This window comes from Oryzias latipes, chromosome 12, assembly GCF_002234675.1.
Source record: "Oryzias latipes chromosome 12, ASM223467v1".
Taxonomy (NCBI): domain Eukaryota; kingdom Metazoa; phylum Chordata; class Actinopteri; order Beloniformes; family Adrianichthyidae; genus Oryzias; species Oryzias latipes.
In genome coordinates this window covers 27,496,452-27,510,979 of record NC_019870.2, presented here as the reverse complement: position 1 = coordinate 27,510,979, position 14,528 = coordinate 27,496,452, and the positions used below count along the sequence as shown (strand labels likewise).

The window sequence follows — 14,528 nt, the reverse complement described above, 5'->3', positions numbered from 1 at the left end:
TGGTAACGCTGATTTCCTTCATCTATATGAGGGAAAGTTTCTCTGTGAGTGTCATGCCTGTTTCCTGTTTTCTGAGTTCATACCAGTATCCCCATCAGTTAGTTAAAATAACATGAAAAGGGTTTTTCCTCTGAAACACAACCATCAAAATTTAAAACAAATGCAAGTTTCTTTAAAAAAAAAAGAAAGGTTTGTTATTGTTGTTATTTTATTTAGTCTGTTATTATTAAATGAATCAATGTGCTGGTCCAAGGCCCTGGGACAGACTGGTGACTTGTCCAGGGTGTCCCACAAGTGGCTGGGATAGGCTCCAGCAGCCCCGTGACCCCGAAAGGGACAAAACGGGTTTAGAAGATGAATGAATGAATGAATGAACAAGTAACATGATGTGTTTATTTCAGAAACAAACTTACAAAAAGTCTCTTTAGAAACGTTGAAACTAAAAGCTCGCTAAGAGGAGCCTCAGTTCCAGAGGATGAAACAGTGAGAATAAAAAAGACGTTCCTGTGCTTTAATCCCCACTGCCGTGATGACTGAGGGTGCAGGTCCCACTGCCGCACAGCCTCTCTGGGCTCTCACATTCGGGCCTCCTCAGGGGGGCGGTTAATGTGGTTCTGAAGGGCATGATGTAGGGGCAGCCACTTCTTTACTGAAGCTTTGATAGCAGCCATCCATCTGTCAAAAGATTGAACACACAAAATTGTAAAGTTGTGTCTGTCTTGGCTCTTTTTCAAACAAACACTAGAACTTTAAGGTGGATAAAGCAGAATATTTGGACCTATGGTCCCAGCTTCTTGAGCTCAGCATGTTTTGGGTTTGGACACCATCTAGTGTTCACAGATGAGATCTTCTGTTCTTTGAAGAAAATCATTTTGTGTGTTGTTTTTCTCTTTGGGGTGTAACTTTACAATCAATAAGGTCTGGTACATTATTTGTTATTGTGAGCCAGCTCTTTGTATTTGATAAGCTTTTATTTATTTAGCCCCTTCTTAAATGATCCCCTTCTTGAGGGGGAGGGGTTTATGAGTCTGAATGATCCCAGGAGCCATGTTTTTGGGGGCATTCCCCCCTGATAGGGTCTCCCAAGGCAAACAGGTCCAGAGTGACACTGTCGGCTGAACAGTGATGGAGAAAGTTTGTCAATAATTAACATTTTTAGAAAACGATGTGACTGTTCTCATGTGACAGCGGCGTAGTTTGTTAGTCAGCCTGCTTCAAGGATTCATCAGGGTTTTCCAAAATAGCAAAAAGGGCCTTCTGCTTAATAACAAGGCTGAGGTCAATCGTTTCCTGTGGGTCTTCAGCAGTTTTGAACTGAAGCTGCTATTTTGGTCCATTCTTCCACACACTTCTTCTCAAGAGCTGTGACGTTTTGGGGGTGTTGCTGAGCAAAATGGACTTTCAATTCCCCCTACAGATTGTCTATCGGACTGAGATTCACCCAAACCAAATAAGGGTTTCGGGAGCCAAATCATCAACGGTACAGCTGGCAGAAGAGGCGTTTTTCCCCCACAGAGCAGCGTGTCTCACACTGTAAGATCAAAACATAAAGCAGCAGCAGTTCCCGTGAATCTGATCCTCACCGTTTATTCTCTGCAGGATTCTCAGCACAGATATAGAAGGTCTTAAATTCATCCGATGGAGGCTTCAGTTCAATGGTGGACTTCTTAGATCCATGTGGCTGTTCTCGTACAGTGTAACCCTGAAGGTACAGCCCTCCTGGAAAGGTGCAGATATGACCATTAAAATATAGAACTTTGATTCATTTATGACAGATCTAGTTTATAATAGACATAAAACAGAATTTTTTTCCAAAGGAGCATTGTTTTCATTCGGAAGCTGTGGGAGAATGGGCTTTCCGCGGCTATATTCATGGCTGTCAAAAATAAAGTTGGATGTATTCCCAAATACCTATAGGGAACAGCAGAACTATTCTCATCGCTTTCTGTTTTTACCATTGAACAAAACTTAAGGAGCTCTTTAATAAAGTTTAAAAGTGGTTCACAATCACAGACATCACGCAGCTGATCCTGAAGGACATTGGAAAGCTTTCACTCCTATTAATTAAAGAATGTTCTGGATGGATGTGATGCCAATGAGCCCCCATGTTCAAATGTATATGGATACCGGTATGTGATTTAAAAACTTGGTTATTCAGGAAGACTAGCAGAAAGATGCAAAACAAATACATTATTAAGAATAGTTTCATGAAAATTCAGGGTTTTCAAACAGGGTCTTCTACGGAGCCCGTGACCTGGCATGGGTAAAAAAAACACAAAAAAAACATGAATTTGTTCCTAAAGAAATTGTAATTTGTTCCCTCCAAATAATAGTGACCTTTCACACGCTCCGTAATTTCAACCGGAAGTCAACTTAAATGCTTTCGGCAACACATTTACTGTAAATAATATAACTGGTTCAGAGCAATAATATAACCAGCTGGACGGAAAAAACCGACAGCCGGAGCGGCATAGCGATCTCCACCAGTTCCTGACCTCTCATTAAAAAAAATTATCCAAGGGGTCCAGTAACTAGTTTAATATAACTTCAAAGCTGCTTTGTTGACGAAAATACAAACATGCAGGATAATAGATTGGGAGGTGGCGGCCAAGATGCTGAGTATAAAAAGTAACTGTCTTTTGAGAAAAAAAAAATGAGGTCAGAACTCAATACATAAATATCTTAACGGCCTTGGGCCTTTTTATCTCTCAGACCTTTTAGTACGATATAAACCTTCACGGACCCTGAGATCCTCCAGAACTGGTCTTCTTACCATTCCGACTGTAAAAATCGAAACCTAAAAAGAGGCATCTTTTCAGCACTACGGCCCTCTTTATAGGACGGTCTGTCAGAAGACTGCCGCAGAGAGAAAAGATACTTTTTAAGAAAAGCCTCAAGAATCACCTTTTTAACCCTGCTTTAGCTAATTTGATTATTTTTTATCAATTTTGTATTCATCTTATTATGTCTTGTGAGTATACATGGGATTCATAAGTAATCTTAATATACCTTATTTTAATGTTTTGTTCTGAAACTGTTTATTGCTTTTATCTTTTTTTTACTTTTTATTAACAGTTTTAAATGTATCTTATTTGTACTTCCACTGCTTCCTTAGCTGGATCCTCTCCCTCTAGGTCGGCTGCTGGTCATTCGCTGCAGCTCTGAATGGGGACCTGCATGGCCACTTTGCTGTGGGGGGGTTGGGTCCCCGACTGTGATGCTGCATTTGGCTGACCATGTGGCTATCCGCTGGGGGGGTCCCAATTATCAGTGTTTTCACCAACAACATTGGGGGGGGGGGGGGGGGGGGTATTATTATTTTCTTTTTTGATTATTGTACTTCTTTAATGTTTTTTTGTTTTTGTGGATAGGACTTCGCATTCAATTCTGTATGAAAAGTTAAGATTGATTGATTGATTAATAGATTGATTGATTGATTGATCCATTCTCTGTGTTTGTGTACATGTGAGAATTGTGCAGACTACAAATCATGCATGTGAGAGTAATACATTTACGAGTAAAGCATGTTATGATCATGTATGTTCAAATCGTGAATTAAAAAAACTGTGAATGTGAGAATGGTGCAAGGACTTAAAAACTACGCATAAGAACTGTGCATTATGGATGTGAAAAAAGTGTATTCAACAATTGTAATTGTAAGAATGCAATCTAACTTTTTTGTCTTGCTTAATGAGCCTTGTAGTTCGGTGCCCCCTATTTATGACAGAAGGTCAAAAATGGACCATTTATTGACAGTGTGCCCTCTAATGCGGAAAATACAGTAAAGTAGTGCATGTTAGTATCATGCATGTGCTGCGTTACTGCTGAGTCTTTTCCTGTTTGCGAGACATCTTAAACATCGCATGACCTGCTTGATCTGCCTACCTTGTGCATGGGTGGCGCGGATGCCGCTGTACAAGTAAAGGCAGGCATCTTTCAGGATGCAGTAGTGTTGGACCCACATGTCCTTGCTCCTGTCCATTTTATGCAGCAGCCCCAGACAGTCTGGGCTCTTCACAGCCAGGGGAGGCAGGTTTGAGTTGTGCCGCGTCACATCGACCCAAACATGGTCCTGAAACATAAATGTTACCATCGTGAGGTTACTAACTTTAATCATTTAGCCTTTTGAGCCGTCACACTGATGTTACCTGAGTGATGGGGAGGATGGCTTTCTCCATGGCTTCCAGCCACCTGCAGTCAAAAAGACCTGGTCAGTGGAAACACCATGTCTCAAAAACAGTGTGAAGCTCTGATGGTTCAGAGCTTCTGATTGACCATGTTTTTGAACTTCACCTTTTCCTTTCCTGGTTAGAGGTAGCACACAGAAGGAACACTCGAGTCCCGTACTGAGGCCGACACTTGAACACAAACGGCTTTCCCAGTGAATCATCAGGACCCACTTCAGCCCCTTCCAGCTTCACTGATGACAGCGGATACCTCTTCCCTTCATCCTGCAGGAGCAAAGGTTCAGCTCAGGAACTTATTGTCAGACTTGGGGTCATCTTTGAAGGCTCAGAAGCTCACCCGTTTGTGTTTGTAGTAGTACAGGCAGCAGTCATGAGTGAGAACAAACCACCTCTTCCTCCAACCTTTGATCAAACCAGACTGTGTTCGCTTGTGCAGATAACCACGGCACGGTGGCCTTGGCGTGTTCGGGCCTCGACCAATGTCTGATCCGATGGTCAGCGTGAGAACATCTGGACCTGCAGGGCCAACAGCATTACTGTTTGTCTCCAAGTGAAAGCTTGACTGAAAAGGATGCAGGTGACCTGTAGATTCGCAAATCTGCAGAACGGCAAATCTGGAAGTGGAGTACCTTGTCTGGCTAAATTGGCAGCCTCAGAGTGAGGGATGCTGGTGACATCAACTCCATTAACAGCAAGGACGTAGTCTCCAACCATCAGGCCCGCTTCCTCAGCAGCTCCATCTGGAACCCAACAATTAGAACCAAAGTTTATAAACCAAACAAGTTCTTTGATCCAAAAAGTGATTCCAGAAACCCAAATTCCTTCATAAACAATAGGCTGTACAATCTTATTTTCCTCTGAGCTGACCTGACTGTTTAGAGACAGAATTTTCTGTTGTGGACTCAATTGTCCTTGTAAGTAATGAGTAATTTTTCCTGTGGGTGTTGCTATATCATATTTGCTGCCAATCATAAATACAGGTTAGTAGCTGTTGAGTTTTAGACTCAAGGAAAAAGGGTATTGACCACTGTTGCAGGAAATGGAAGAATTCAAGTGAATTCCAGTTTGATGATGTTAACAAAGAAAAAGATCAAATGCAACTTTGATTGAAGCGAAAGACTTTCATTTTGTTGGTCGGGCTGGGAAATGACAGTCTGTACTACTGCGTCAACCAGGTCAATCTTGTTTCGCCCACCTAAGTAGTCTCAACTGCTAGACTTAGCTCGTCAAGTTCTAAACCTAGCTGGTCAAGTGCTAGACTTAGCTTGTCAAGTGCTACACATGGCTCGTCAAGTGCTAAATATAGCTCGCCAAGTTCTAGACTTTGTTTGTCAAGTTAAAGACTTAGCTTGCCAAATTCTAGAGTTGGCTTGTCAAGTTTTAGACTTAGCTCGTCAGGTTATGGACTTAGCTCATAGATTTATTTCGCCAAGTTCTGGTCTCAGCTTGACAAATGCTAGATTTAGCTCGCCAAGTTGTAGACTTCGTTAATCAAGTTTTAAATTTAGCTCCTCGGGTGCTAGACTCAGCTGGTCAAGTTATAGATTTAGCTCACCAAGATCTTGACTTGGCTCATCAAGTTTTAGACTTAGCTCGTTAAGTGCTACAGTTAGCTCATCAAGTCCTAGACTTGGCTCAACAAGTTCTAGACTTAGCTCATCAAGTGGCAGACGTAGCTGCTACAGTCCTCATGACAGTTTACACATCAGACCAGCGCCAGAGCCGCTTTGGTGGGTAACCTTTCCTCACATCTTCATATTCCCATAAGTCCGTTTGTGTTATCCCAACAACTTCTTGCTCATCCTTGATAAGGCTGTTGAAGCGGTTGGAGCTACAGTGATGATCGTACGGCAAAAATACTGTTATTATTTTGGGAAAATCTGCAAACACTGCCTTTATTGTGAGTTTGGTTCACATAAGCTGTGAAACAAATGAAAACTTCAGGTAGCTGTACCCTTTACCAACCACAACACAAACATTGCGCTAACCAACAACCTTAGAACTGTCTCAGTTGGGCTCCACTTACTTGTGTCCACCTCCGTGACAACAATTGGTTTGGAGAACTGAATCCGAAACCCCCACGGATACTCGCCACTGCCTTTGTTGATCCTTACTGTCCGCTCTCGAACTGGGCAGAGGAAAACTATCAGAACCTCATGTATGTGGAAAGCCAGAGACAGTTGAGCTTATCTTACTGGAGATGGGCCGAGTTCTGGTGCTGAGGTTAGCACGGATGGGTTCTGAGCTATCATCATCTCCCCAAAAAATCCAGGCTATTGAGTAGAAGGTCTCTGTGTAGAAGCCCCGGTCCTCTTGCTCCTGTAGAGCCAGGTCTGCTGAGTGGGTGTCCTCCGATACTGCAGGAACCACAGATAAGAAGGAAACATCCCACATTTCAGGGATTCTGATTTTCCAAACTTCAGCTTTGACGTTATTTTTAGTTGCACTATTAAGGATCCTTTCAAAACTCTCTTTGCAAATGTTTATACATTTTTACATCTCATTGGTTTATTATTTCACTAATACATTTTACAGTATGATAACTGCTTCAGAATAATATGAATTTCTTCAAAGCACATATGGATTATTAATGTATCTCTATACAAATGTGTCTAAATGTGTAAATAGCGTAAATTCAAAATTGAATAGAATTGAATCGAGAGGATCGAAAGAATCAAAAATATCATGAATGAAACCGATTCAGGCTCTCGTGAATCGAACTGAATGGATTCTGGAAAGCATTGTTGATATCCAGCCCATCCAATTGTAACTTGCCATGGTGTTTTTGTGTAACCCCCCCCCATAGTGTAATGTGTTACACTATTTTTGCCCTAAAATTCAAACTGATAATTGAATCTGTCAGCCTCTCATTACGGCCAACTGCAAACATTTGCTAAGTTCAATTGCGAGCCTGAATTGCATTTTAAAATTATTTATGGCAAATGCATTTTTAAAGTGCAAATAGAATTGTCAATCGAGAATTGAACACTACTTTATGGGTGAAACAAATGTTCATATGAGGGTCACATTCCTGTGTGTTTCCCAGCATGTTCTCACACTACCTGATCCAGGTTGTCAGCCGTGAGCATGGCAATGATATCTGGAAAACATGCAGACGCTCCGGCCTTTTAAGGCCTGGAGTTGACTCACAGTGACAGTTTCTGAGACATTTTTGGGTCCTGGTGTTGTGCAAAGGGTCAGAGAGGTCCATGTGGATGAAGAAGCCTGTTATGTCATCATCAGGTCAGACTTGTGGGAGCCTGATCAGACTCGGAGTCCATTACAGAGAACCAAGATTGCTCTTTACAGAGCCGCAGTAAAAATATGGGACGTGCATACGATGACCATTGCTATGGTTACAACAGCACCTTTGTTAGTGTGCCACTGCATCTGAACGTGATTGTCTGCATCACAATATTAGTTTTCTCTGTTCTCCTGTCTATTTAAAGATGGCTGAATTGCTTCAAAGAGTCTGGTATTCGCTGCGTTCAGGAACGCTCGGTGTCTGTGGGCAGCGTCAGCGTGGACAGATGGGTGCAGACATTACCAGACTCCTCGGTAAGGTCACTGGTGAAGGAGCTCCCTCCTGCAGAGCTCGACTGCTTGCTCTCTTTGAAGAGTTTCCTCCTCTTGGCCCAGTGCTCGGACACGTCTCTGTCTTTGTGAGGTAGAGGCTTCAGATGCTCTTTGCTCTCAGAAGAAGCTGAAAGAGTCATGAAAGAATGTTAGGATCCCTTCACAGAACCGACTTGAAGGAAATCCAGGCTTTAACTCACATCTGTGCAGAGTGTGTGCACGGTTTGCCGTGTCCACTTTGATGGACAGCTGTTTTGGGGGTTTGTCTGGAGCTGTGTTTGGGTCTCCCGCTCCTCCTGGATCCTCCTGCAGCTTCTCAGACGGTCTGCTGTCCACTCCTTCAGCTGACGCTGTGATCTCATTCCTGTTTGAGGAGTTCACGTCCGTGAGTGTGCAGCTTCCCGGGAACAGCCCAGCGTCCGCTTGCTGGAGGGGGTCCTGATGCTCTCTACTGGTTTCTGTCTGGACTGAGAACCCTGAATGGGGATTTTCTAGGTTTGCCACCTGCAGGGACATGAAGGGCTGACTGTCCAGCATCTGCTCTTCTGAGCCACTGCAGGATGGAGGAGTAACTTGGATGGCAAGCCCCCAATGATTGCCCCCACCTCCCTGAGGGTCCTGGTACTCATACTTGGTTTTTTGGTCGATAGCTTCAACGTTAAAGGTGTCTTCATCTGGAGGACTGTCCGCTTCCAGGTAAACGGTCAGGATGCTGCTTCTATTTTGCTGACTGAAGGTGTCAGGATTTTCATCCCAGGTCCTCATTTGGAACGGACTGACGAAGAGCCCCCCCCGTTCGAGCCCATCTGGGTTTTCTGAGAAAATCTCCAGGCTTTCTCTGGTTTTTGAAGACCTGCCGCTCCATTTTTTAACCCCTCCCAGCCCCTCGCTCAGGTAAGGAAGAGAGCACATGATCAAGGAGGAGAAGGACTCGCTGAGGGGCTGCGGGAGCTCCTCCTGAGTCAAAGAGGGGCCCTGGGACACCCCAGGAAAGGTCTGTCGTCTTTGCTGCAGAAGGGAGCAGAATCTGTGCTCCACTGTGGCGATGCTGTTGTTTCTGACCCAGGACCGGCGCCTCTGACAACAGATGAAGTCTGTGGTGAAGCTGGACCTGTTGGTGGACAGGGACGGTCTGGGGAACAGGGAATCGTAGTTCTCGGGCTCTGACAGCTGAGCTGAGGAAGAGCCCTGATCTCCACCCTCCTCCCCCTGAACAGGACACATGCCTACCGGCATGGTGCTGTGGGTGGGGTAGTGGAAGAGCCTTTGCTTGAGCACAGGACTGTGAGCGGCGATCCTGAAAGAGGCCAGTTCTCCTGTCAGGTCCTCCAAACTGCCGTAGGGGACGTCTGCAAACTGTGGTGGTGGGGGGATGTCCCAGAGCTGGTCTGGGCTGAGGTTCTCTTCTGCCTTTGTGTTTGTGAGGAGCATGAGGTCTGCAGGGCGGTGCTGATGAAGGTAATGTCTGCAGCAGGGACACTCCTGCGGACTGAAGGAGACGCCCGTGTCTGTGCAAGCGTCTGTTGTGAACGTGTAGGAGGGGGGGCCCACTCTGATACTGTGCTGCCACCTGCCGTCACATGACTCGTTGTCAGGAGTGGAAGACCACACCGTTGGCACGTCGGCTCTGCTAATGTTCGACGCAAGAGAGGACTCTGGGATTCGTGGACCCAGCTGAAACCTTTCCTGTATTTCCAGGGTCACATGTACCCCACTGCTGTGGACCCTGAAGGTGTTGGTGACCTCATGTGGGGATTCTCCCCCTGAGGGTTGGTGGGACTGCAAGAACGTGACCTTGGAGGAGGGGTTTCCCAGATCAGAGACTGACACAGATGTGACTATTTTCACCGCCGCCTCCTCCAGCCGTACGGTTTCTGAGTGAACTCTCTCACAGCCTGGAAACAGAGTCCAGCCACAGCCGTGCTTGAACCTTTTCCCCTCAGGGGGGGCGCTGCTGTCAGCTTCCTTTTCCTCAAATCCCAGAGGAATGTTCTCCTTTCTGAGAGAGTCAGTTTCCCCCTTTTCAACCACATCATCCGAGCAGCAGATGCTGTTGCTTTGCTTTTTGAAGATGTATGGAGACAGACTCTCTGCAGGAATGTAAGAAAACATGCATGGTTACAGCTGACAGCTTCAAATCCTTCGCCTACACAAATGCATTTCCTGTGCAAAATTGCTGCCTTGTTAAACCTTTTTGCCGTTATGATTAACCTGAATCCAGCATAAAAATGCAGTCATGCAGCTGAACATCCCAACAGACCCTCAGACCTGAAAGACCATCTGAACCTTTTATGCTGAGTCATGCTGCCTGTGGGAGTTATGGAAGCTTTTCAGTCTGTGCCAGCGTCATGCATCTACACCCAAACTGTTTCCAACAGTAAAAAATGTGAACAACACTGGGCTAACGTGGGTCCTGAAACGCCTTTTCATAAAAAATAAAAAACAGTTTTATTATGTGGAAAAAGGTTCTGAAGTTATGGCTGAAAAACAACACAGGATCACAAAACATGTTGAGTTTTTCTCCACACAGTAAACTCACAACTTCATTTAACAGAACAATGCAACAAAGATAGTAGTCTATAATAGAGGAAATGTATGGCCTCGTGCCTCGACTGCATTAAAAACTCTGAACTGGTTCTCTGATTCTTTTTGTCATTCAAAATTGTAAATGTTTTTCACTGGAATGTCTGTTAATACAAAATGTTCGATAAAGAAAAGTGGGGGAAAAACAACAACTCTCAACTGGTTCCTCTGCCTCAAAAACGGAAGCAGCTCATTCACTGAGCCAGTAGGAGCTGCTAATTTAAACAGACCAAAAGGTTTACGTTTTATAAAGATTCAAAAAGAAATGTACCTGTAAAGTACGGTAAGAGCTATATTCCAAATAACTAAATACAATATGAACAGAAAAATAAAGAAAAAAGAGGGAAATGTAGTGCAAGTGTCCAAGAACTGACATGAATGAGGTTGGTATCCTTTTGAGCTTTGAACGGCTGACATAAGAGGTTAAGAGCCACACAAGTGACGAAAAAAGCCCAAATAAGAGTTCTGAAGCTCATTCGATGGGGATTTGATCTGCTGTAAGCAACAGGGGTTCAAAGAATAATCAACAAACCAATTTCTATTCCTATGAGCCAACCAGATCGATCTAAGGCAAGATTTTCATCAAATCGAATTGACCTGTGAAAATATAAAAAAGTTTCAAAATAAAAGAAATTGATGAAATCAATATTGGAAAATACTATTAGGTTATTGGTTACTTTATATTGTTCCTAGGTGTGCATGTGAGTGTGCATGGGTGTGTGATTGTGGCCCTGCGACAGACTGGCGATCTGTCCAGGGCATCCCCTGCCTTTGCCCACCAGTGGCTGGTATAGGCTCCAGCAGCCTTGTGACCAAAACGGGTTTAGAAGATGAATGAATGAATGAGGTTCAGTAGGTTAATATGACTATGACATAAAAACCACGAAGTGCATGACGGTGGACAAACAACACATGTGAGTCAGCAAAAACCATCATTCCAGTCCAATGTGTGGAAACACAAAGTCATGTGACCATCCAGTGTCTAGAATGTTCTAATGTTCCCTTTGGATTCTTTGGATGTGGAAAAAAAACAGTGGGCTGAACTTTAGGAAGCTAAAATGTGAATGGATCCATTTTTTTCCATCCATCCATTTCCTAAAGCCGTTTTGTCCCTTTTGGGGTCACGGGGCTGCCGGAGCCAAACCAGGCCACCTGTGGGCGAAGGCAGGGGACATCCTGGACAGGTCGCCAGTCTGTCGCAGGACCATGTGATTGGATTTGACATTCATTCTTGTTTACTTGTTTGTTTGGACACATATTTCATTTACACTTGATTATCTTGAAAAAAATCCAAGGAAACTGGAAAACTTCAGCTGTTTAGTAGCAGGAATTTTTCTCTCAGTCACACTGGTTGAAGTTTTGGATAAAGATCCCCTGGATCCATTTTAGGTCAGAGAATCAGATTGTTCAAAATGTACCAATATGGACTACAAATCATATTGTCAACCACAAATTATGATATGAATTGTTGTTAACATGAATTGCTACACCTTTATGAAGCAATCAAACTGACAATGTGCAGAGATGTTCTTCATGAACTGGAACATGTTTCTGCAGCTTTCATCCTCTCAGCAGACTCTGGAGCATCGGACCTCCCTGTTGTCAGGATAGTTTCTGTCTAGCTTTGTCTGAACATTTGCAAGAAATCTGTCCTTCACAGAACCATTTTAACTCCATATGCGTCTTCCACAGCTCCCTTGTTGAATTTCTTTGTGCGGCTCCTTGAAGTGACTTAAACAACCCAAAGTGACCTAAGATAGAACCAGGCTGTAAACGGATCAGGCTGGATTTAAACGGAACTGTTCCGGGTGTAGCAGGCCTGTGAGGTGTGGAGAAAAACGTGACAGAGTTTAAAAGAGGATTAGTCTGCACTCACGTTTGCTGCTGGTGGAGCTCTTCCTCCTCCTGCTGCTCCTCCTCCTCCCTCTTTTGCTCATTCTTAAACCTAGGACGCCAATGCTGAAACAAAAAGCACAGAAACCTGCGTGTTTTCCCCGAAGCCGTGACTTTACATCGAAGACATTCTGTGTGTGGTCTCCACTCCACATTTGAACACACAAACTCAGGACTGATCTCCATGGTTTCGTCATGAAACTTTTGTGCGTTTTCAACGAGCCTCTGCATTATTTTCAGATCAGCTGCACCATGAAAAAGTCTCATGAACAAACCTTCATTCCGTCTGCCATCAAAAACTGATCAAGTGTTTCAGTTTTACTCTAAAACAAAACATTCAAACACTCAATAATCAGATATTTACAAATGTAAACAACAGCAAAGAAACTCAGTTGGAGCCCCGTCTGTCTCACATATATATTTTTCCCCTATAAAAGCAGCCGACTTACCTGTGGGTGATGTTTGTTCTGCTCCTGCAGACCCTGAAGTCAGCTGTTGCTGGTCCCGTGGCTCATGCTGTCTGCACGTCTCAGACTGCTCCACTTCTTATTGTTACTATTCTCAACCCTAAGCTGCTTACTGCAGAAATCCCTGAGCTCAGGTGAGGCTGGGTTGTTTATGCAGCCGCTCTTCATTGTCTGCTGATAAATGATGACATCTTCCTCAGAGACCAAACTCAAAACCCATTTTTCTACCCCCTTACATCACGGTTGTTATTTTTTAAACATGCTCCTTATTGTAGAAGCCCAGGTTCTCTGGTTTTTTTAAAAGTGTACTTTCTCCATCTTTTCTGAGATGAATTTATAGGACAAAGAATTACATTCAGACCTTAAACATTTATCTTATTAAAATAAAATCTCCCCTAGATTTGACAGTGAGTGTGTATGGGTGTGTGATTGTGGCCTTCCGACAGACTGGCGACCTGTCAGAAGGCAGGATGTTCCCTGCTTTAGCACGAGTGGCCGGGATAGACCCCAGCAGCCCCGTGACCCCAAAAGGGACAAAACGGGTTTAGACGATGGATGAATGAACGAAAATAAAATATCCAGCTAAACACTAGTTTCATTCTTTCCCTGCTCCAGAAATGTCAGGCTGTTCTGGTTTCTTTTCATCTCTTTGCAGTTCATTTAAACAGCTCCAGTTTGCTGCACTTATTTCCATCTTCTGCCCAGAGAAGATGCTGCAAAGTCCTTGTAAGAGAAATCCCCCAAAAATCCTCCTTTCCACCACTTTTTCCTTAGTTCTTCAGCAAACGTCAGGTCTTTAAGGAGAGAAGACATTAATTATTCAAATTGAGACATAGATCTATCTGCAAACAAAATTTCTGCAGTCATATAAATGAATATTTCACTTCAATTTAACTACGAATGTGCAAAGATGGACTCCATCATGAAAGCATGGACTACGTGCAAAACACTCGAAGCATGAGAAGAGGTTTAAAATAACCTTCAGTCAGATCTCTTCACTAAGCTCTTGGCTTACCGTTCCTCTTCTCTTTGGGGTCCTTCGCCTTCCACCGGCGCCCTCTGCCCCCAGCCAGCCCCCCTGCCTCCCGCCGGCGCACCCCACCTGTCTGTCCCGTGCTGGACCCTCTGCAGGACTCTCTGGTGAGCTGCCCTGAGGATCATGTGGGAACTTTTGGGTGGTCCTGTTCAAGGTTAAGGGTTTGGTAACCCAGTGTGGATTTCTGAAATTACTGAAACTTGTTCAGGATCAGAAAAGTAACAGTAAAGCTCTGGTTTTAGTTTTTTAATAGTTTGTTTTCTGTTTGAGTCCCGGGCTGTACTTTTGTTTGTTTTTGGTCTAAAACCTATGGGGAGAAAACCGCCTTACCCTATTTGTGTTTGTGTGTTATATTTGATTAGTAGCTCATACGATTATTTTTTTGCGTAACTGTGTGTATTTGCAATTCGTCCACACGTGCACTCAAATATCACGAATATACAAATATAAAGTTTCACATGCACAACTTGAAGTTACTGCAGCATTAAAATAAATCATAATGGATTCTGCGCATACAAATCATTAAATAGTACGCACCAATTGCCTGATACACAGAGACAAAACCACATTTATGCACAGGTCAGAGTTCCAACCTGTAACTATGACCTTGTTAAATTGAATCGGTGAATTCAATAGGGGCCTAAGTCCAAGAGTTTTTTTTTTCCAGGAAATGATTTGAATTGCATAGCTTAAAGGGAGGCTATACTAAATGATTAATACTTTACCCAGATTTAGCACCAGTTCATAGCTTACAAATACTATAATATGAAGCACCTCACTTTTATA

At 43.7% G+C, this 14,528-nt stretch overlaps 1 protein-coding gene across 1 annotated transcript; it reads right to left on the bottom strand.

Annotated features, from left to right (window-relative positions):
• Positions 1-371: 371 nt before the first annotated feature.
• Positions 372-12,799, bottom strand: LOC101154883. The gene is made up of 13 exons (XM_004075133.4): positions 12,689-12,799; positions 12,223-12,305; positions 7,964-9,853; positions 7,735-7,890; positions 6,383-6,544; positions 6,214-6,315; positions 4,817-4,927; positions 4,525-4,703; positions 4,294-4,451; positions 4,149-4,191; positions 3,886-4,072; positions 1,584-1,719; positions 372-675 (listed from the first exon to the last, which is right to left on the bottom strand). The coding sequence occupies exons 2-13, from the start codon at positions 12,281-12,283 to the stop codon at positions 576-578; spliced, it is 3,285 nt and encodes a 1,094-aa protein (XP_004075181.1). The 5' UTR covers positions 12,284-12,305; positions 12,689-12,799; the 3' UTR covers positions 372-575.
• Positions 12,800-14,528: the final 1,729 nt, after the last annotated feature.